Source organism: Dama dama, chromosome X (assembly GCF_033118175.1).
Source record: "Dama dama isolate Ldn47 chromosome X, ASM3311817v1, whole genome shotgun sequence".
NCBI classification, from domain to species: domain Eukaryota; kingdom Metazoa; phylum Chordata; class Mammalia; order Artiodactyla; family Cervidae; genus Dama; species Dama dama.
The window spans coordinates 90,383,047-90,404,990 of NC_083714.1; the positions used below are offsets into that span (position 1 = coordinate 90,383,047).

Consider the following 21,944-nt stretch of genomic DNA (forward strand, 5'->3'; position numbering starts at 1 on the left):
TCTGCTGTTACTAAAAGTGCCATATATCAAATGTGCCAAACACCAAGCATTTAAAACCTTTAAAGAAAAAATAAGGCTGGGAGTCTCTTACCGAATCGCCTCCTTATAATGCATCAGAGCTTCCTGCAGTTTTCCCTGCTGCTGTAATACACTTGCTAAATTTGAATGGGCAGCAGCAAACTCTGGGAAGACCTATGAATATTAAAAATGGTAACTGAGGTTTAAAAAAATAACTTTAGCTAAAACAGCAATAACAACTTACAAGAACTTGGCTTAAGCACCTTTATATCCCTATACTTCTCTCTACCTTCTCCAAGTCTATGCATTCTTCAAAGCCAAACAGCTCAAATTCTACTTCTTCATTTTATACCTCTCCATGTTTCAAAACATAATGAGGTAGACCTCTCCTCAATTTATGCTGGTAACGCTAGCATCTCTCTCTTTGAAATTGCTACCACATCTAACCAACCAACATTATAGCCATCAGGCACTGAAATTATATACTTACTGGTAACTCCTCTTGAACTGTCGCTTACTGTTTAAATTTTTATGCAGATCTTATCTACACATAAAATAACAAACTCAATGTTAAGGACTTTCTTGAATGTTACACAGGACCTCACTCATACCTTAGGTACTCAATTAATTGGTTCAATGAATGATTCAACCACTATTTATTTTTACAAAAGAGGTAGATGACATGGCAGATTTAATTGCCTTCCCTCTACTGTCACACAAAATACCCAGTCACACCACCCTCAACATACTTCTAATGCTTTACGATACAAGCGAACTGCCTCTTCAATGTTTCCCTGTTCCCGTTTGATATTGGCTAGGTTATTCAGAGAGTCTGCATGGGTGGGACACAGTCGGAGAGCTGTATTATAACAATCTTCTGCTTCAGCAACCTAAAAAACAAAACAAACTATTCAAACCCTATACAGAGGAATTAAAGAACCACCAGTGATATTATTCTAACAATTGCTTAGTTAAGCCTAGTGGCTGGTAATATTCCAGAAACAGGTATTTTTTGCTATTCTTCCTCTCAACCAAAACTCCAAAGTAAAACAATTTACTGCTTCAATATTTAATGACAATAAATACAGGACAATACATAAAAAATGACTTTTTAAAAAATCATACCAGGTAACAAAGAAAAAGTGAGTAAAAATCCTTACACTGCCCTTCTCTTTGAGAGCATTGGCTAAGTTGCAGTAAGCATCAGGGAAATGCGGCTGCAGTTCAATAGCTCGCCTGTAGGTGTCTATTGCTAGATCTATCAGGCCTTGCTCATAGTATACACAAGCCAGGTTGCCGTGTACCACCGCATGATTTGGACTCAAGCTTAGAGCACGAAGGTAAGCTGCCACAGCTCTGTAAATAAAAACACACACACACAATATAACTAACCTTTAGTGGATGCTTTGTTACAATTAATTCATGCCACACTATACTTAATCTCAAAAATCAGTATTGCACCTTTATAAAATGTATTTTTACACTGAAAACTCTTCTATACCCACGTAAGAAACAGGCTTTCCTTTGAAAACAACACAAAGTTAAAATTCAGGATTTACTTTACTTTTTGAACCATGCAGAAGGAATAATTTTTTCTAAAAGATAACCATTTCAATAGTTTTACAATAAAGGAAATTTCAACTAAACTCCTAGTGAGACAGATAGTGACTTCGTGAAAAGCCAACAATGCAAAGTCAGGCAATAATAAAAGGCAACACAGCAGACCTGATCAGGGAAAGCAACACTATAGAAAAGGAGTGTATTTCAATGAACCATTGTAATAATTTCAGTCCAAACTCTGAAGTGTTGATACAACAGACTCCAAAAGGAACGTTCTCTCACCTGTCAAAAATCCGTGCCTCTTTCAAGACATTTCCTAAATTGATATAAGCATCCAGAAAATTGGGGTCAAGGGTGACAGCCTAAAAATTGCAAGATAGTTACTTAGAGCAAGTTAGAATTTCAGACTCACTTCCCAATTACAATTCTTAATTCTGACATAATTTTAGATCTCCCATTATATTTTCTAGTATAATTAAATATTATTTCTTTCATTTTTAAAACCCACTTATTTCAGTACATTCATTATTCACAAACCTCAATATTATCAAAATAACTTCCCATGTAATATGAGTAAAATGTGTCCTGAAGGAAAAAATTTTAAACTGAGTCTGCTCCAATTTTATTGAGCTGAATACTTCTAATAGCTGGCCCTATTTTATTCTCAATTAATGAAGCCTAGCTTTTCTAAAAAATAATGGCAGGAAGCAGCAGCAAACTCTGAGAAAGGAAATACATATTTCAATAACTACTACTGTATACTCAGACATTAGTAACATATGTAATTAGAGCCATATACTCAGTAAGATACATTACTACAATGGGATGCTAACCATTAAATGGCCTCATCCAAATAGTTCTGAAGCTATCTTAACATATGAGCAGATATATCCACAGAAGTAATTCTCAACCCTGGCAGTGTATCAGAATTCACCTTCTAAATGGTAGGACTTCCCCGGTGGCTCGGTTGGTAAAAAGTCTCCCTGCAATGTGGGAGGCCAAGGTTTAATCCCTGGGGCGGGAAGATCCCCTGGAGAAGGAAATGGCAACCCACTCCAGTATTCTGGCCTGGAGAATTCCATGGACAGAGGAGCCTGGTGGGGCTACAGCCCATGGGGTCACAAAGAGTCGGACACGACTGGAGTGCCTAACACTTCCTAAATGGTGCCTGAGTTCTATCACAGGGCAATTAAATCAGATTCTCTGAAAATGGGGCTGGGGGACTTCTCACAGAGGTCTAGCGGTTAAGACTCTGCCTTCCAATGCAGGGAGACAGTTCAATCCCTGATCAGGGAACCAAGATCCCACATGTCTTAGGGTGCAGCCAAAAAGTAAAATGAAATAAAAATTTAAAAAACGAAAATGGGGCCAGGACATCCATATCTTTTACAAGCTCCTCATGTGCAACCAAAGAGAACCACTGAGCAAGAGTAGGTACTCCTTCTTTTTAACTTTATTTATCTGGCTGCACCAGGTCTTAGTTGCAGCACTCAGGATCTTTGATCTTCTGCAGCATGCAGGATATTTAGTTGAGCCACATGGAATCTAGTTCCCTGACCAGGAATCAAACCTAGGTCCCTTGTACTGGGACCACAGAGTCTTAGCCACTGGACCACCAGGGAAGACGCAGTAGGTACTCTTATAGTGTAAAAAGTGGAAACCTGAACTGAAACACTGAAAAGGTAAAGGTAATAAGTAACTGTGAATATATTTAAGATTCATTAAGAATACTTCCTCTTCATAGATGGCAACTTTGTTGCACTTTAGTTAGATTATCTATAGTGATAGATGTCCACCCACCAAGTTTTTATTATGGAAAATTTCAAATATATACAAAAGCAGAGGACTATAACAAACCTCCAAGTCTCCATTACCCAGATTCAACAATTAAAAACTCATGTTCAATCATATTTAATCTATATTCCAGCCTAACTTGCCCTCTTCCCAGATTGTTTTGAAGCTAATTTTCAGTGCTCTCAAAAATATTTCAAAATATATTTCAGGGATAATACAGGAATATTTTTTCCTAGCATAACCACAATACCAATATCATACCCAAAAAATGACAGCAATTCCTTAATATCAAGTATCCATTCAGTGGTCGATTTTCTGATTAACTTTGATTCAGGATCCAAATAAGACCCATACAATTAACATGTGAGTTTAATCTTTTAAATTAAAAGTTTAAATCTCCATTTTTATTCCTGCAATTTGTTGAAGAGATCAGATCATTGTTCTATATAGCTTCCCACAGTTTGAATTTGCTGACTGCACTCCTATGGTGTCTTTAACATGTTTATGCTTCCATCTCATGTTATTTCCTATAAATTGGTGGAACTACAAGCTTAATCAGATTTGGGTTCTCTTCTCTTTTTGCAAGGCTACTTTGCTGGTGGAATATCCATACTTACTCCTATCACAAGGTACAAAATGTCTGGTTGGGTCTCTTTTTTGCCACTGATAAATGCCTAAATTTATTACTGGTGACACTCAGATTCTATCAATTACCTACTTCATTTATTAACTGGAAAACTTGTATAAAGAGACACTTTCTCCTATCAACTCTTGGGTTACCCTGCTGTCCAGTTCACACAGGAGAGGACAATTTTTTAACCAGTTTTCATAATGAGTTGGTCCTTATTTTCTCAAGATGACCCATGAATTTCTTCTTAGAATAATTATGAACCCATGAATTTGAAGTATTTGATAAGTTTCAATAATATTTCAGTTATTATTCCCACTGATGCTCAACGCCCATTTTTAGAGAGTGGAAGTCTCTTCCAGTTTCCTCCTGAGTACTTTTGATAAAAATATATCAAAATTTCCTTGCTTTCTGCTATGACAGACTCTGGCACTCCAGATTAATTTTGTACATTTCCTGCCCCAGATCTGCAATCAGTCTTTTCACCAAGAAACCCTACTTTTTTACAACCCTGCTTCTTTTCAAGTTGCCAGTTTAAAAAACCAATTTTTAACTACTAAAGTACATTTTCAATGCAAAACTGGAAACTGCCATATACCATCCAGCAAATGCTACAATACTGTCAGAGAAAGAAAGATACTACATGTCTACTTAAGTAAAGGACTATTATTCAGTTCTAGTAGAAACACCCTGCATACATAAGTATTTCATAAATACCAATTATTAATTTAACGACTAACCTTTTCAAAGTGATGAATTGCAAGCCAAATCTCCCCTTGTGCATTAAAAACACAGCCAAGATTACTCCAAGCTACTGCAAAGTTCGGTTGCGTCTCAATTGCTTTCAAATAACATGCCTTAGGAGGGGTTAATGAAAGAAGATGGGAGGGGAAGGAGGTAAAGGGAAAGGGGGAAATTTGTAAAGGGAAAAAAAAAAAAGATTGGGGGAGGGGGAAGAAGGTGATATCATTATTCCTTCTCTGACCAGCCAAAAGTGACCCTGCAGCATAGGCTCGCTTGCGCCAAAACTAATGCGCTGCCACAGCTGGCTGCTCCTGCGCTTGCGCCACCAGAACCCAGGTGCAAACCACCATGTTCAGTTCTGCCAACCAATAACCAACCCTTACACTGGGACTTAACCAGGAAGTCAGTTGCCTTAAGACTCTATGCCAGACTTCTCTTATCTGAACACCTAAGGGCTCCTGCTACTGTTTTCAAATGGTATCGAGAAGGTACAACTTAAGGCTAAATTCTTCCCACCTATGCTCCCTACCCAAGTTTCCCAAAGTGTGTTCTACAAGGTGTTAATAGTCATTACCAGGAAAAAAAGATTTCATGATCAAATAAATTAAGAAAACAGAAAATAGGTTTCTTGACTATAGGACTTCCCTAAGCCTTTAACAGTATACAGAGGGTTCCCTAAACTTAGTTGATCATGGAATTCCTCTTTTATTGGACATTTCATGATAATACTTATAAAACACATTTTGGGAAATGCTGCTCTAAATAAACAATATTGTTCCTCACTAACATCAAACTATGTTGAGGAGGAAAACATTTTTCTGCCAAGGCAGATATAAGGCCAAGCTGTCAGTCACATCCTTGCAATGCCCTTGTCTCCAAGGGGGACTGAAGCTGAAACCTCATATGACAGGATTGCACCTAGGTTGAGGTCCCTGTAATGCGAGCGCAAACATCGCTTGCGCAACCTAACAGCATCGCACTGCGCAATCGCTGCGAACTGCTGCGCTACATAGAACACCCCTAGACGCAGCAAACGGCCAACCAGATCCATTAATCTACTAGACAGGCCCATAGAGAATATTTTCTTAATGAGATTAGTTGGACTCGAGGTATGTTAAAACCCAATTTTATCCAAAAAGGCTACAGAATAGGACTGAGGGAGCCAGTCAATCAGATTACTCATCTAGTCAACCGTTCACAGGGGCTCATTTGCACGCATTGCGCATTAACGCTGCGCAGCCTTTGCGCTACTGCAGGGTCACAGCGCATCATCAGAAGAGCAGAATGCTGCAATCCAAACAAAGAAGAAAAAAGGAAAAAATGAACAACAAGAAGAGTTAGAAGCTTTTACTAGTAAATTATCTCTAATAATTTTTAATATCAATTAACTTTTACTTATCTTTGACAGAATTGTGGCTACAGTATAAAACATTTTCTTACATAACTTGCTTGTATTAAAATTATTTTAAGCTGTTTCTGAAGCCACAAGACAGAAGATTCAGGCATGGAGGCAAATTGTTTTGCTGTGGCAGTTACAAACCCGTTACCATATTTCTCATCATGTGACTTTTCGGTGCGTTCCTTGCTGGAAGAGGAGGAGGTGTGTGTCTGCCCTAGATCCAGGCCTCGAGCTCCCTTCAGCGAGGCACCTTACGCATGGAATAGGAGGTTTCACCCACCTGAAACCTTCTAAATACAATATCAATGGTGAAAAACCAAAAACAAGAGAGAAAATAAAAACAAGATCATTAGTAAAAGTTCAACAAAGCAATTGAAATTCTTTGGATGTCTATTACATATGGGAATGAGGACAGTCTCAAGTCTGTAATATGGGAAACATGCAGAAGGGAGAGGGTTAATCAGGGCTATTGCATACAGCAGGGATTTTGCTGGAAGAAAGGCTCTTTATTTTCTACAAAGGCAACTGAATTTTGCTTCCATCTACTAGGAATATGCTGGCTTGAATTTTCAAATGCACTGATTACAAAAGAAATACATTGCATTTCACTCAAGAGTATTTTCTTGTTCACTAAGTTCTCACAAAAAAACAGAGTAACATTTTTCAAACTAGGTGTCTCCAGAGCTCTGAAATAAAGAAGTCAGCAACCTAAGGCAGGCGCAATGTCTCAGCCTAAACCGATCTCTAAAGCTGCAGTGAAGTGCAATTCATGTTAGCTGTCCGCTTGGTGGGGTGACAATTAATAGAAGCTTATCAAATATTTGTTCTATAAATTACCAATTAGATTTATCAACTAAGACTGGAATCAATTACAATTCATTAGCTGGAAACCTACATAAGGTTAATCCAAAGTGTCAGCAGAATTTATGAGCTATGCACTTAAAACTAGTGCCTTTTAACATTAGATAGTGCTGAAAAGCCTTGTCCCTCCCTGGATGAAGCAAACAGACAGCTACGCTGCGCATACACTCCACGTATTAGCATGCGCGTGGGGCTCAGAGCAACAGGTGGGAGTTTCAGAAGCATTCTGGTTTCTCCCCACTCCTCACCCCTGCAGCGCGGTTGCGTAAGGTGGCTTGTAACAAGACAATTTCATTTACAAATTTAATTTAAAATTATACCAAAAGCTTTAATAACCCAACCTGGTGTTCAAATTCATTATTTGGAAACACAATGCTAAAAGCCACCTTTCCACTTTGGCAAGTTTTCTTTCGATCAGTCCATTTCTCAAACAAACCAGCTTTGTCCTTCTGACTTTTTTTTAAGGAGGTGGGGTGGGAAGAATAAAAGAAGGAAGTAAGGAAGAAAAGAAGGTAAACAACTAGGATTGGAAAAGAGGAAAAAGGAACTTGGGGGAGGGTGTGGGACAAGAAGGGGGAGGATGTTCCAATTATTAACTTGCAATCATTTAACAGCCTTTCTTCCACTGTAAAAAGGGTGAGGAAGATGAAGGGAGGAAGGTTAAATAAGAACTTTAAATGCCAGTATTATAGGGTAACATTTGGATGAAATTCTTCTCCACTTACAAGCCACAAAGGACTTAGAAGAGCAGCATTTTCAATGGCACCTGCATCATATAGGAGTCTTGAGCCAAATCACAGGCGCTCTGCTTGTCACCAGCAGGCAAGCCTCAGATTTGATGGAATGTTATTTATTCCCACACAAGATCATGACGGAGCCCATTGTTATAAAGATGATCTAGTCAGCAGAAAGGCTCCAAAATGTTCAGGTTCTTGCTTTACCCCCAGATTTAGAACAGAAATGCCAAAGCCTGGCCCTGCTCTAGTCTGAGGCGATTCATGCCGTCAGTTTTCCTCAGTTTCATAGGACTGTTTTGTGAAGATAGCTCAATGAAGAGTTGAAGACTTGGCAAAAAGTACAAGTTTCCATAACACTGATGTTTAAATGTGTTCTATCAAACACCTACCTTGGCTTCTTCCAAGCGACCCAGGGCTTTGAGCAGGTTCCCCAGGTCACTGCGAACACAGTACAAATCCTAGAAATCCAGAAATATTCTGGCATTAATTACACTCTGCTTCGTCAACCAAAGATATCTTGAAATTATTTTTATTCATCTAGCTCCATTTTTTTCTGTCAACTAGAGATACTGCTTGACCAATTTCAGTACAGAACCACAATCCCTCATCCTCAATTCCAAATTCCAAAAATTTAAACAACTCACTTGATGATTAAATCTGACTTGAACTGGCATGAAATTATTTAGAGTTTACGGGTCCCACTCAGTATGAATACTCATACCTTTTGCTGCAGAAATATGTGTTGTCCTAGAAGGTGCTGCTCCAGACTCTCCTGGGGGTTATATACGGTATTATCATCTTTCTAAAGTCCTAAAAATTCTGAATTGTAATATGCATTTGATCCCAGCAGTTTCAGATAAGACTATGGGCCTTGCTATAGTTCTCCTCTCCCCAAATGGTAGTCATGTTTAAAAAAAGCATTAAGTGTTTGTTCAACTATTTTGTTCAAGGTTATTATGAACCGCTACTGTATCAAGGGTAAAAATTTTCCATAGTGGAAAAAAATATTTAGCTGTGATTAGTTAGCAGCAAACCTACCCTAAGGCTGTCAGACACATTTAGAAATGTGACTTCATTTCACTATTATAGACAAAAGGATTACCATCCAACCAAAGCTTTAATCCTGGCACCTGGCACTAGATTACTCATTAGTATTAAGTGCCATCAGAGTTGAGTGGGCGAATAATGAAAAGCAGTTGACTCCACTTTTTATTAGCAGCACAATTGTGTTGCTAGTCATCTGACTCACCAGTCTGTTCATCAGTATGAAAGACACGTCAGGACAGTGAGCTTAAATTTTTATTTGTCCTTGTTTGCCTTGTCAGTCAACAAGCAAAGACAGTGGCAATAGGGAGTAGGTTTATCATACTAAATTGTTTCATGGGTCGAAGAGCCTTACACTAAGGCCTAGAAAGTGAAATTCAGTCAACTGTGCCAAAGTATCATCATATATATTATTCTATATGCAACGATATCATGGTTTCCAGAATCAGGTGATTAGTGTAACTGATAAACAGCTTTTGTGACTGTATATTATCCATCAGGTGAACCAAAAGTCAGCTAGCAAAGAATAGGCTGCCACAGAAAACCCTTATGGTTGGCCATACTGGGTCACTTCCATGAGTTACGTGATATGTCTGTCCATTGAACAATGACTGGTGTTTGGGGGGAGAAAGGTTGTCTCCTGTGACCTCAAGCACAAAAGGCTAACACTAATCCTCATAGGTATCATTAATCTTATTACAGACTTCTCCTCTTCTAATGAGTCTAACTACTTTTTAACCCTATTTACACTCTGAGAAGTAATGAATTATATAACCTTGCTATCTTCTTTGTATGATTTTTTCCCCTAAACTTTAAGGGTTACCCTTCTGTTTTAGCAGACCATGACTGAACAATCCAATCTATTCCTACAAACTCCTTCTACTACATCTGATTACTGTGGTTATACATCTTTGGACTTTTACCAATTCCTATGCCTTTTCTGAGCCATAGTAATCAGAAGTCTTGCAATACTTCTCCAACAATGACCCTAGTGGGCTATACATCTTGGTCAACTGTTGCATAATTTTACCCTCCAGTTTCTATGAACTCTTGGATGGATGCCATCCAAGTACTGACAGTGTATGTCATATTCAATTACATCCCAGTATATGTAAATATTTAGTTACATCATTTAGGTCCATTACAACATGCTAAATCAAGTTAACACAGTGCCCATAGTTTAAAATAGATTATCTTCAAGATCACTATAAAATAATAAAGCAACTTTAGAAGGTAAAACATATATTAAATATCATAGTGAAATCCAATTCTCCCATTGGAAATTCAAACATTCATACATGAATAACTAATTCCTATAAAACTCAAAATTAAAAAAAATTTCAAAATTCAAGGATACCACTGTTCTCCCCCAAAGCTCAGAAGCTAAGACATCAATTCTGCTCCATTCCTCATGTCAAAAAAAAATCTACTAGAAGAATCACACCTTCCAAACCTGGCCTACACTGTATCCATTCCTAGGTTAATATTAGGTTGGTACAAAAGTAACTGCAAAAAAAAAGAAAAAGAAAAAAGTAACTGCAGTTTCAGATTATGAATTTTAAACCATAACTTGGCGCAAAAGCATCTTTATTAACAGGAACCATTACAATCAACACACTTTTGCCAATGAGAAATAAGTTTATTTATTCCTGTAGCATAAAAATCTGTGCTTCAGAATTTGATGAACTCTTGGAAAGCATATTCTGCATCCTGCTGGTTGTGGAAGCATTTTCCCTGCAGAAGTTACTGAGGTGCTTGAAGAAGTGGTAGGTGGTTGGCGAGAAGTCAGGTGAGGCAAAAGTTCATAGCCCAGTTCGCTCAACTTTTGAAGCATAGGTTGTGTGATGTGTGGCCAGGTGTCGTGGCCTGGAAGAATTGGGCCCTTTCGGTTCACCAATGCTGGCTGCAGGCACTGCAGTCTTCGGTGCATCGCATCGATTTGCTGAGCATACTTCTCAGATGTAATGGTTTTGCCAGGATTCAGAAAGCTATAGTGGCTCAGATGGGCAGCAGACCACCAAACAGTGACCATGACCTTTTGTGGTACAAGTTTCGCTTTGGGAAGTGCTTTGGAGCTTCTTCTCGGTCCAGCCACTGACCTGGTTGTTGCCGGTTGTCATATAAATTCTACTTTTCAGCACACATTGCAATATAATTGAAAAATGGTCTGTTGTTATTGCATAGAATAAGAGAAGACAGCACTAAAAAATGACAATTTTCTTGATTTTCAGTCATCTCATGAGGAACTCACTTAACTGAGCTTTTTCACCTTTCCAATTTGCTTCAAATGCCAAACGACCATAGAATGATCGACGTTGGGTTCTTCAGCAACTTCTTGTGTAGTTTTAAGAGGATCAGCTTCGATAATGGTTCTTAATTGGTCATTGTCACCTTCCGATTGCTGACCACTGTGTTCCTTCTCTTCAAGGCTCTTGTCCCCTTTGCAAAACTCCTTGAACCACCACTGCACTGGTATTTCTGGGCAAATGCATTGTTGTTTTGAGTCATCTCCACTGCTTTACAACCCATTTTGAACTCAAATAAGAAAATCATTCTAATTTGCTTTCTAACATCATTGCCATAATTATAAGTATATAATAAATACAAATATTAAATAAACAGCAAGTATTAGGTTGGTGCAAAAGTAATTGCGGCTTTGCATTGTTGAACTTTGCTATTCAATATTGGAATACATTCTTAAATAAATTTGGTTATGTTATACATCATTTTAATGTGTTTCCCGATTTGCTTTTTGCTAATAACTTATTACTTGCTGTGTATTTTATTTATTTTAGACTAAGGAAATGATGTTAGACAAAAAGCTAATTCAAGCAATTTTCTTACTCAACTACAAAATGGGTCATAAAGAAGACACAACTCCCTACATCAACAATGCATTTGACCCAGGATCACCTAACGAAATGTGCAGAGCAGTAGTGGTTCAAGAAGTTTTGCAAAGGAGACAAGAGCCTTGAAGAGGAGCAGCACAGTGGTCGACAACTAGAAGGTGACAATGACCAATTGAGAACCAAGATCAAAGCTGATCCTCTTACAACTACACAAGAAGTTGCTGAAGAACTCAACGTCGACCATTCTACGGTCGTTTGGCATTTGAAGCAAATTGGAAAGGTAAAAAAGCTCAGTTAAGTGAATCCCTCATGAGTTGACTGAAAATGAAAAAAAAATCGTCATTTTTTAGTGCTGTCTTCTCTTATTCTATGCAACAACAACAGACCATTTCTCAATCAGATTGCAACATGTGCTGAAAAGTGGAATTTATACGACAACCGGCAACAACCAGCTCAGTGGTTGGACTGAGAAGAAGCTCCAAAGCACTTCCCAAAGTGAAACTTGCACCAGAAAAGGTCATGGTCACTATTTGGTGGTCTGCTGCCCATCTGAGCCACTACAGCTTTCTGAATCCTGGCAAAACCATTACATCTGAGAAGTATGCTCAGCAAATTGATGTGATGTACCAAAAACTCCAATGCCTGCAGCCAGCACTGGTAAACAAAAAGGGTCCAATTTTTCTCCACAACCTTGCCCAACCACACATCACACAACCAATGCTTCAAAAGTTGAATGAACTGGGCTATGAACTTTTGCCTCACCTGCTATATTCACCTGACCTCTCACCAACTGACTACCACTTCAAGCATCTTGACAACTTTTTGCAGGGAAAAATGCTTCCATGACCAGCAAAATGCAGAAAATGCTTTCCAAGAGTTCATTGAAGCCCAAAGCACAGATTTTTATGCTACAGGAATAAACATATTTCTTGTTAGCAAAACTGTGTCGATTATAATTGTTCTTATTTTGATTAATAAAAATGTGTTTGAGCCTAGTTACAATGATTTAAAAGCCATGGTCTGAAACCACAATTACTTTTTCACCAACCTAACAAGTCATTAGCAAAAAAAAAAAAAATTAATGCAAGAAATGCACATTAAAATGATGTATATAACATAACCACATTTATTTAGAATGTATTCCAATATCAAACAACAAATTTCAACAATGGACCACAATTTTGCACCAACTTACTATCTTTTATGCAAACCTTTATTCAATTCAACAATATGCCTGAAACTGTGGGGAAATAAATTAATAGAATCCTTATCTTCAAAGGGCCTACAATCTATGTGGAAAGACACATACATATTTTTTTCCCATGTAAAACATTGCTTTTTTTAAATTTTATTTATTTTTGGCGGTGCTGGGTCTTCATTGCAGCATGGGTTTTTCGCTAGTTGTGAAGAACAGGCTACTCTCTAGTTGCAGTGCATGGGCTTCTCATTGCAGTGACTTCTCTTGTTGTGCAGCACAGGCTCTAAGGTGCACGGGCTTCAGTAGTTGCCTCACGTGGGCTCAGTAGTTGCAGCTGCCAGGCTCTAGAGCACAGGCTCAATAGGTGTGGTGCACGCACTTTAGTTGCTCCTCAGCATGTGGGATCTTCCCAAATCAGGGATTGAACCAGTGTCTCCTGCATTGGCAGGCAGATTCTTTACCACTGAGCCACCAGGGAAGCCCTTGCTTTGAGTTTTACTTTTATTTCCCCATGACAGCTTAGCCTTCACTTTACTTGGATAAATTTTACAAGCTACTTTTCTGCTGCTTCTAGTTTTAAACTTGAACAGTATTTCTGATTACAGGGAATGCTGCAAAAATAGCCTAGTTCACAAAGAGTTATGATCACAAAATAATTTTTATCCATTCTACAGTGTTTCAGAATTACCAACTGATTTTTAAACACAAAGTAGATATAGATGCTAATGATGGCTAATCTGGTATGTTTCTTATAGCAAACTTTTGTTCATGCAACACTAAACCTATACATATTAACCAGCCACATAACTGTAAAGAATTTTAGAGAAGTAAATGAACTCAAAGGAGAAATTAAAAGCTGGGCCTTAAAGGATGAGTAGGGTTTTAACAGACAAAAGAGGAGGGCATTGTAGACAAGGGAAAATAGTATGAATAAAGGTAAGATGGAAATGAGTAAGAATTTCCTGTACAACCACCCTTCCTAAGATAGCATCTATTTCCCACCTCTCCTCCTAGAGCCTCCCACCCCCAACACCCAACATCTATATAGATGGGAAATAAAATCGGGTTGATAAAAGCCTACAGTAGTTCTCAATTGCCTCTCAAATTAAATTCAAACTCCTCAGCCTCTCTATTCTTTCTAAATCTTCCAACTGACTCTCCTCTACTACGCTTACTTGTCACTACTTGACTCACCACTTCAGATAAGGAAGTCTACTTGCTATTTACCTTCCTACAGAATGCTTAGGTTATAAGCATCTACTCGAGAAAACCTCATGATTAATACTCTAAGAATAATCATCTGAGGAGCTTACAACTTTTTCCCTTTATGGGTCAGGTCCTGCTCATGTTATAATCCACAACCCCCCCTCCAACACATCTCCCCAATTCCTAACAAAGTATTGTACATACACTTAGTACTCAAATAAACGTCACATATGCACAGCAAACAAAAAAAAAAAGCAGAGAGGGATAGAAATACAATCAACCCTCCGAATCTTCAAGTGAGGAAGCCGTGGACATAAAGAGTCAACTATACTACACTACTTTATATAGTGGTAAAGTATATATAAAGGGCTTGAGCACCCACAGATTCTGGAACCAATCCCATGGACACCAAGGGATGACTGTTTAAGTTCTTCTACAGTTTAGCTATATGAGTGAGGCTTGCAACAGTAACAACTAACAAAAGACAGTAACACTTGATGGTCAGGATGCCAGCAGATCTCAGTGCTATGCATTCACAATCAAAACAGAAGTACAATCTATAGAATCAGAAACAGGGCTCCTTACAGCAACTCAGCATTACAGCCATTTTACAAAGAACATTTTATACATAATTCATAAAAGGGATTGTCAAGTATGGGCAACTCTAGTGAGTCATCATGTGAAGATTACCAGCTGCAATAGCATATTCAAATACAATGGACTAAAATTTTAGTGAAATTATTAAATCACCCAACATTATGGAAGCCAATTCAGAATGTAAAAATATCAACAGCTCTACTTCTTAAAAGTAATTTCTATAACCAAGTCAGAGAATAACTTCCAAATTGACATACCATTAACCTAAAGAGACAAACGAAAAAGAGAAAACAGGTTGCCAAGACTACCACCTTAACATTTTACTTTTTCACTACTGCAAAACCAAAATAACCTGAGTTTATTTCTCATAGAATGCCAACTACAACTCTGATTCAGGCCAGCAATGCACTGCCACAGAAGCACAATTTAGGAACAGACTCAAGTTTCTCTGTCAGTCCTGAATTGACAAAGACATCTGACAGTAAGCTTTAATCTAGATAGGAGCTTCCCAGGTGGCACAGTGGTCAAGAATCTGCCTGCCAATGCAGGAGACACAGGAGATGCGGGGTCGATCCCTAGGTTAGGAAGATCCCCTCGAGGAGGAAATGGTAACCCACTCCAATATTCTTGCCTGGAAAATTCCATGGGCAGAGGAGCCTGACTGGCCTGCAGGCTGTTCACAGTACCACAGAGTCGGACACAACTGAGCACGCAGAGTGCATTGAGAAGCTCTTAAATCTAGTTAAGACAAGATACACTGAAATGAATTAAAGCATGATCACTACGATATACTTAGGTGAAATCAAGGCGGTAGGCACAATCTCTTTCTCATTCTTACTGGTAAAGAGAGAAATAAAGCAGCACCTTTCACTAGTAGAAACAAAACCAAGGAATGCACAGCTGTTCAATACCTTTAAGGGTAGTCCCATGACTTATTTTCATATTATCTTACTTCTTTGGTAGGGCACAATGATAAGTTTTCTGTTAACAGGTTAGATACTGAAACGCATGGTTCCATCTCCCACTTCAGTTTTCCTTTCTCATCATACTCCTGCAGTTTGGTATACTGTCAGCAGCAATGACTGCTCTGCCACACAAGTAGAAACCTGAGCAAAGGGGATCAGAGTTCAAGACCTTTGGGCCCACGGCCCAAATGTCATTTGTAAGAGGACACAAATGAATGTATATGCAATCAACAAGTGAAGGATGGGACCAACCTAATTAATAAAGGGAAAGAACTTACTATCACAATTAGATGCACAAGTGAACCCTGAACCTTGGCAAGAACAAGGTCCAAGCCCCAGCAGTAGCACATACAGGGGTACCTAAAACTTTCTGTAACTAGCTAGATAGTACTGCAATAAAAATTACAAGAGGTCCTTTAAATTTACATATATATCCATTGAGTACCTCCGAAAGGATATCTAAGAAATTAGTATCGGCTACCTCCAAGAAGGATACATTGTATCCATACAAAAAACAATAAATAAAATTTAAAATTTTACACTCAAAATTACCTCAAAAAAAAACAACTGTTAATAGATGTCCTGATAAATAGTGTCCGGATAAAATTTCAGATCTTTGCATAAACTACTAAATTAAGCTTCAGTCTCCTACCTGTAAAATAAGGATTAAGGGATAGCAGAATGGTTTTCACACTGTACTCAAGGGCTATCTTAAGGGATGAATGCCCTCTGAGCACTTCTTCCCCTTTTTATCTTGTATTTCTTCTCTCTTCAGTGTTTGCTTTCAAGATATTCACTCAGGTTTCAATATCCACTTCTTCATTCTGTTTGCTCCCAAGTTACATAACCCCTCCATTACTTTTAAGTGATAAAACTGGAATACCATCTACTTTGAAAGATCATTGTGAGCATTAAGAAAGACCAATGTCTGACTGGCACAGTGTCTGAGCACATAGTAGACTTTAAATAAATGGTAGCCATAATAGTTAACTATTAACCACTTCCTGGGTTGCTGCAAAGCTAAAAGTAGCTTAGAAACATATTCTTAATTTTTTTCTGGATTCCTATAATCTATCACTTTCCTCTTAAATTTATGTCTATCTGATTTCCCTAACTACATCAAAAGTTCTAAGGGCAAGTCTTACTTTTTCTGTGTACCTTTCAGAGACCCTAACACACTGAACGTGTCTGCCAACTGGGCCTCACTTGCTTCCCAGAAAACATCTGCAACTTAGATAAAAAAAAATTTTAAGGACTAATCAAAAGCCTTGTGTGCATACTATTGCCTCTATTTTACCACTTCTAATTATGTTGAAAGAAGAGAGAATAGGATATTGAGGGAAAAAATTTGCAGCCTAGTTTTCATGTTATGGATCTATATACTGACATCTCATTTTAACTATTCTACATTACAGATTAAGGCCCTGCTACCACTATTCCTTGAAAATCAATTACCTGTTGTGAATACATTATAGCAGAAATTATCCAAATTTAATCAAAAGAGCCCAAAGAAACAATACCATGTGTTCTGTACTTTTACAGGCATTCTAAAAATAGATGTAAGACTCTCTTGCAATAAGGTAATTTTTATGCGAATAGCTTGCTAAATAAAATGAATTTTTTAAAGACGACAATGCAGGTCTGGGTCAAAGCAATTTCATCATTTTAAGTAAACTAAACATTTCCAAACTCTTGACTTTATTCCACGCAAAAAAACCTATTTTAGTGTCTAAAGTATCAAACTATGTTTCTTTCTAGGCTTTTGCGAAAGAAAAGTAATAACCATTAAAATTATACTCACAGGATTGTACTGAAGAGCAGAGACGTAAGCTTGTACTGCCCCTTCCATGTCGCCTGCTGCTACCAAAGCAGCTGCCAGGTTAATATAACCATCGATGAAATCTGGTTTGAGACGCAATGCATGCCGGTAATGCTCAATTGCTTCCTGCAACTGCCCTCTTTCCTTGTACACATTCCCCAAATTTGAATAGGCTTCTGCCAGAAGGGGGTTCTGTTTAATTGCCAGAGTACTAAAGTGGGCAGATCTGGAAAAGGGGAAAAGTGTTGATGCATGGGTATGCATGTTACAGAAAGAAGGTATGGCCCTTACGCAACAGTTTTTGAAGATCCTGTGTACTGCTCATTACATAATAAAATATTATCTTTTAACTAGCTCAAAGAAGGAAAAATTGTGGAAATCAAAGCTTTTCAGACGTGGAGGCATTCGGAGTTCAAATCGGAACACTTTTTTCTTAAGAGATAAAATTCTTAACTAGTCTCATTACCAAACTGCCTCACTGTAAACAATTATCAATAAGATCAAGAATGAAAATGCTATGTGCATGAGTCTCATTTTCCATTTGCTGGTAAGATTCAATGATTCACATCTTTAAATGTCTAAATAAGCCAAAGTGACAATTTATTAAAAGGCCAAGAACACAGATTCTTCCCTTTTGATTAATTCAACTGATTAGCTAAAAGTAGTACAGCATAATGATTTAATGATGGCATTTGCAACTTGAACTACATATGCACCTCCTACCACAACATATCACTATTATCTCTGGCCACTTCGGTCCCTCAAGGTGACACATCTTACAAAGGTGAGACTGGATGCTCAGATGTAGACCAAGAATAATTTATTACCTGAAAAAGAGTTCTAAAAAAGCCGCCGACGTAGGTGGAAAAATCTAGAAAAGGTCCCTAGTTATACCAATAATATAACCACCACCACAAAAGAAGGGAGGAAAACTGGCAGCTGGGCCTATCACAAGTAGGCAAGAGAGCAGATGTGCGTTGGTGGCTCCAGGTGAAACCCAGAACTGGAAAAATTTCAAGTTCAGATATTTAAGGCACATTTTTCAAGCTCAGCACTCAGAGGCAGCAATCACCAGCATCACCCCCACATCTCCTACCTGTCCAGCCTTCGACACTGGAAGTGTATAGATGAAAGTAATAAAAGCACACCAGTATTGTCTGGCTCTTGTCTCCAGAGCTGCATGCAGTGTCTCTCAGCTGCCTCAAAATCTCCTGCCTGATATTCGCGATGTGCCAACTCAGCTAACCCTTGGAAGGAAAGCATACGTTTCGTTGGTTCTGGAGAATCATCAAAACATTTGAGGGAAGGAGGGGGGAAAACAAAAAGTTAGAAATGCAAACAAAAAAATGTAAAAATATGGTATATTAAACTTAAAGATGAAAACGCTTGAAACTATGTAAAGCACTAGAATGTTCTGCACGTTATCGATACCCCCAAGTTAACATTAGGTGCAGAATTGGCATTTTTAGAATTCCCCGCCTAGACAGAAATATTTACTTGCAAATGCAATATTTACTTGCAAGAAAAAAAAAAATGTTATGACCAAAAATACTTGGTATTTTAAATTACAAATCAGATGTAGCATCTAAAGATTCACTAAACATTATTCCTTGTACTTCAGTTAACATAGAGAAATGAAATATAAAACATGTGATTTGCGAGGTCACATAGATGTAATAATGTCAGAATAACCTACTGGGAAACTTAATACTTTGTCCCATGTTTTAGGTTGGATTTGGGGGGGGTACTGGTAACAATCTACCTCTTAACCTGGGTGGGGACACCAGATGTGTGGTTAACTCTTCAAATTATATTCATGCTTTTGTATTATTTCACAACTTAATTTTTAAATATCTTAAGGGTGACACTAGAAACAGGCATAAGGGGAAAAAACTAAAAGTCAAGGTGCTATTTTTAAAACAGCTGATAAACAAGATGAATTCATCTGTCAAGAGCCAAAATATTTAAAGGGGTCAAACATTTTAAATCAAGACCCAAGATAATATTGTATTGCTCCTGTACCATTCCAAACTCACACTGAGACCAAATTAGCTAAATCCCACCCACACTGGTTTAACACTAGCATTTTCCAAAGAGCTCTGATACAGACTAAAAGGACTAAAACACTGCAAACAACCCTGTATAAACTAAGCAGTTACCTAAACTGCAATGATTTTTTAAAAGAATGGGAAAATGCTAAAATATAAAACCATTTGATAAAGTGCAACAGAATTAATAATAAATGAAAGCACTTTGCTGTGTGTGACTTTGTTCAGATACAAAAAGATAAAGGATATACAGCTAAAGCCCAGAGACGGGAAAACAATGACAAGCTGCCTAAGTCTCAAGTGTAAATACTTGAACAATAATACATTACTTGGGAATTTGACCACAGTACTTTCACGAGACAGAGTAAGAAACTTTCTACAAATTAAATACTTAAATTCTACCAAGGTCCAAGTGGGAAGTTCATATCGAGCCTAGACCCTCAATCATTAGACCTGGTAAATCAACTGTATACTCGGGAAAGTAAAGTAAATTTCCTAACAAGGCACAGCTAGCTGACAACTAACGTTAAGAACAGAGAGAACTGCATCCACGTTTGTGGACGGTTATACCTCTTACAGAAACTAGAAAATCACATTTTAAGCAAGTCTCTAGAACTCCCTTGCTCTTTATTTTTAACCCATACTTTATCAACTTTTCAAAAGCCGCCTATCTGCTATTTTAACACTAGAAATGACAACTTTCTCAAATAAAATAACAGGTAGAAAAGGGCAAGCAGGGACTTCATTGGTAGTCCAGCGGTTAAGACTCTGCGCTCCCAATTCAGGGGGCACAGGTTCCATGCCTGGCCCGGGGAACTAAGATCCCGCAAGCCGCATGGTGTGGCCAAAAAAATAAAGAAAAGGGCAAGCTAGAACAAGAGAATCTAGGACAGACTCTTCAATCTTTAAAAAAATCCCTGAGCGGGAGGGGAACACTATCAATCCCACTACCTACAGTCAAATATAAGATACAATTGAAGAGTCATCTCTTAGTGCACAATGTCCCAAGAACAATAAAACCCTTGACATATCTCAACTGAGAAACCAACAAAAAAATAACCTCGTGGGAAACCTTAGAACCGCAGCCCAATCCCCCCCTCCCTCCCGCCCCAAATAGCCTCAATACGGAAAGGCAGCTGAAGGACACTCCTATAATTTGGAGTTTTCTTATTTTTAGTACTAAATGCTCTCAGACTAATTGTCTAAAAGGGCAACCGCCTTGCACTTGTGCAGTTACACTCCAGTTGCTTTACAAACTCTTCAAGCAGGGATGAAAACTCAAAAAAATATACCCCCTATGAATAAAGAAATACCGGGCTAAAGAATGGGGATGGAAGACCCAGAGACGGCGGCGGAGGAATACAAGGAGAAAGTAACACAAAGCGAGAATCGGGCGGGCAGGGTGGTCAACGCCAAAGCCCCAGAACTAGAGTGGTTTCTCCCCGAGGGTAGGAAGCGGACCGCAGGGCTGGCAACCTCGCGAAGGAAAGGGTGTGGCTCCCCGCGGGAGCGGAGGGAGGAGGACAGGGTGGGAAATCCAGGCTGGGGGCAGCGAGTGGAATTGGGCGATGGCAAAAGGAACCCCTGGAAATTTCCAATCGAAACCGGGGCCGCTCAACCCAAGGCACAGCAGACAGGCGCTGCCAGGCGCGGTGCTGCTCAAAATCCCCTGTTGTAGAGGTTACTCGGAGCGCACCCAGGAGCTTGCGCTCGTCCTTGGGGTGATGCAAAGTGAGGATACGATTACATTGGAACGGCACCTCCGCCCTCGATTGACAGAGGACCACCAAATCGGGCTAAGAGGAGCGGGGTGGAGGGGGACGAGAAGGGGGCGGTGAGCTGAGCTGAATTTAGGAAAAAACGACTGCGAAGGAGAATGAAAGGCAGCTTGGGATTCCAATGCAGTCCATTCTGAGACAGGCTAAGCGCGCAGGTGTAGAAGGGTCCCGAGAGAGCAGAAGGCTAGAAAATGTATAGGATTACAAAGCAAGAAAGGAAGCAAAAAGCAAGCAAGCGAAAGAAAATGTTTTAGGAACAGACGACAGCAGAAAACCCAGATCAGATGCCGCTAGACGCCGAAAAGCTTAGCGATGCCACTGATGCAATGGGGATGGCCAGAGGGGAGGGAGTGATGAGAGGCAGAGGACGGCGCGAGACCCCAAGGGGGCGTCTGCCAAGGTAGAACAGACACCGGTACCTGTGCTGTCGGCCACGTTGCCCACGGAAGACGCCATCTGGAGCTTCTAAAGCGAGTGTGAGAAGGTGGTAATTGAATCCTGCAGCCGCCACTACTGGCAAGAATGTTTCTAGAGGTAGTAGCACGAGGGCAGCAGCCGTACCAGTGCTTTGGCAGGCTTAAGCAGCAGCAACAGTTACAGCTTTCGAACCCTAGAACTCTGGTTGGCCATCTACCTCTCACGATCTTGAAATGGCGGCGACGGCTCCTCGGCCGAAACAACACGGGCCGGAACTACTTT

The 21,944-nt window shown here is 39.1% G+C and overlaps 1 protein-coding gene across 2 annotated transcripts in view; it reads right to left on the reverse strand.

Moving 5' to 3' along the window:
• Window positions 1–21,922, reverse strand: part of OGT (O-linked N-acetylglucosamine (GlcNAc) transferase) — a 41,569-nt gene extending 19,647 nt beyond the window's left edge. The window contains exons 1-9 of one of the 2 annotated variants that reach the window (XM_061136514.1): window positions 21,665–21,922; window positions 18,516–18,666; window positions 17,402–17,645; window positions 8,131–8,199; window positions 4,741–4,857; window positions 1,861–1,940; window positions 1,179–1,374; window positions 768–908; window positions 92–192 (exon numbers count right to left, since the gene is read on the reverse strand). In XM_061136514.1, the coding sequence (XP_060992497.1) occupies window positions 92–192; window positions 768–908; window positions 1,179–1,374; window positions 1,861–1,940; window positions 4,741–4,857; window positions 8,131–8,199; window positions 17,402–17,645; window positions 18,516–18,666; window positions 21,665–21,701 (1,136 nt within the window). In that variant the 5' untranslated portion in view covers window positions 21,702–21,922. Of the gene's footprint in view, window positions 1–91; window positions 193–767; window positions 909–1,178; window positions 1,375–1,860; window positions 1,941–4,740; window positions 4,858–8,130; window positions 8,200–17,401; window positions 17,646–18,515; window positions 18,697–21,664 lie in introns of both variants that reach the window. The other variant, XM_061136513.1, reaches the window with a different exon arrangement.
• Between the last annotated feature and the right edge of the window lie 22 nt (window positions 21,923–21,944).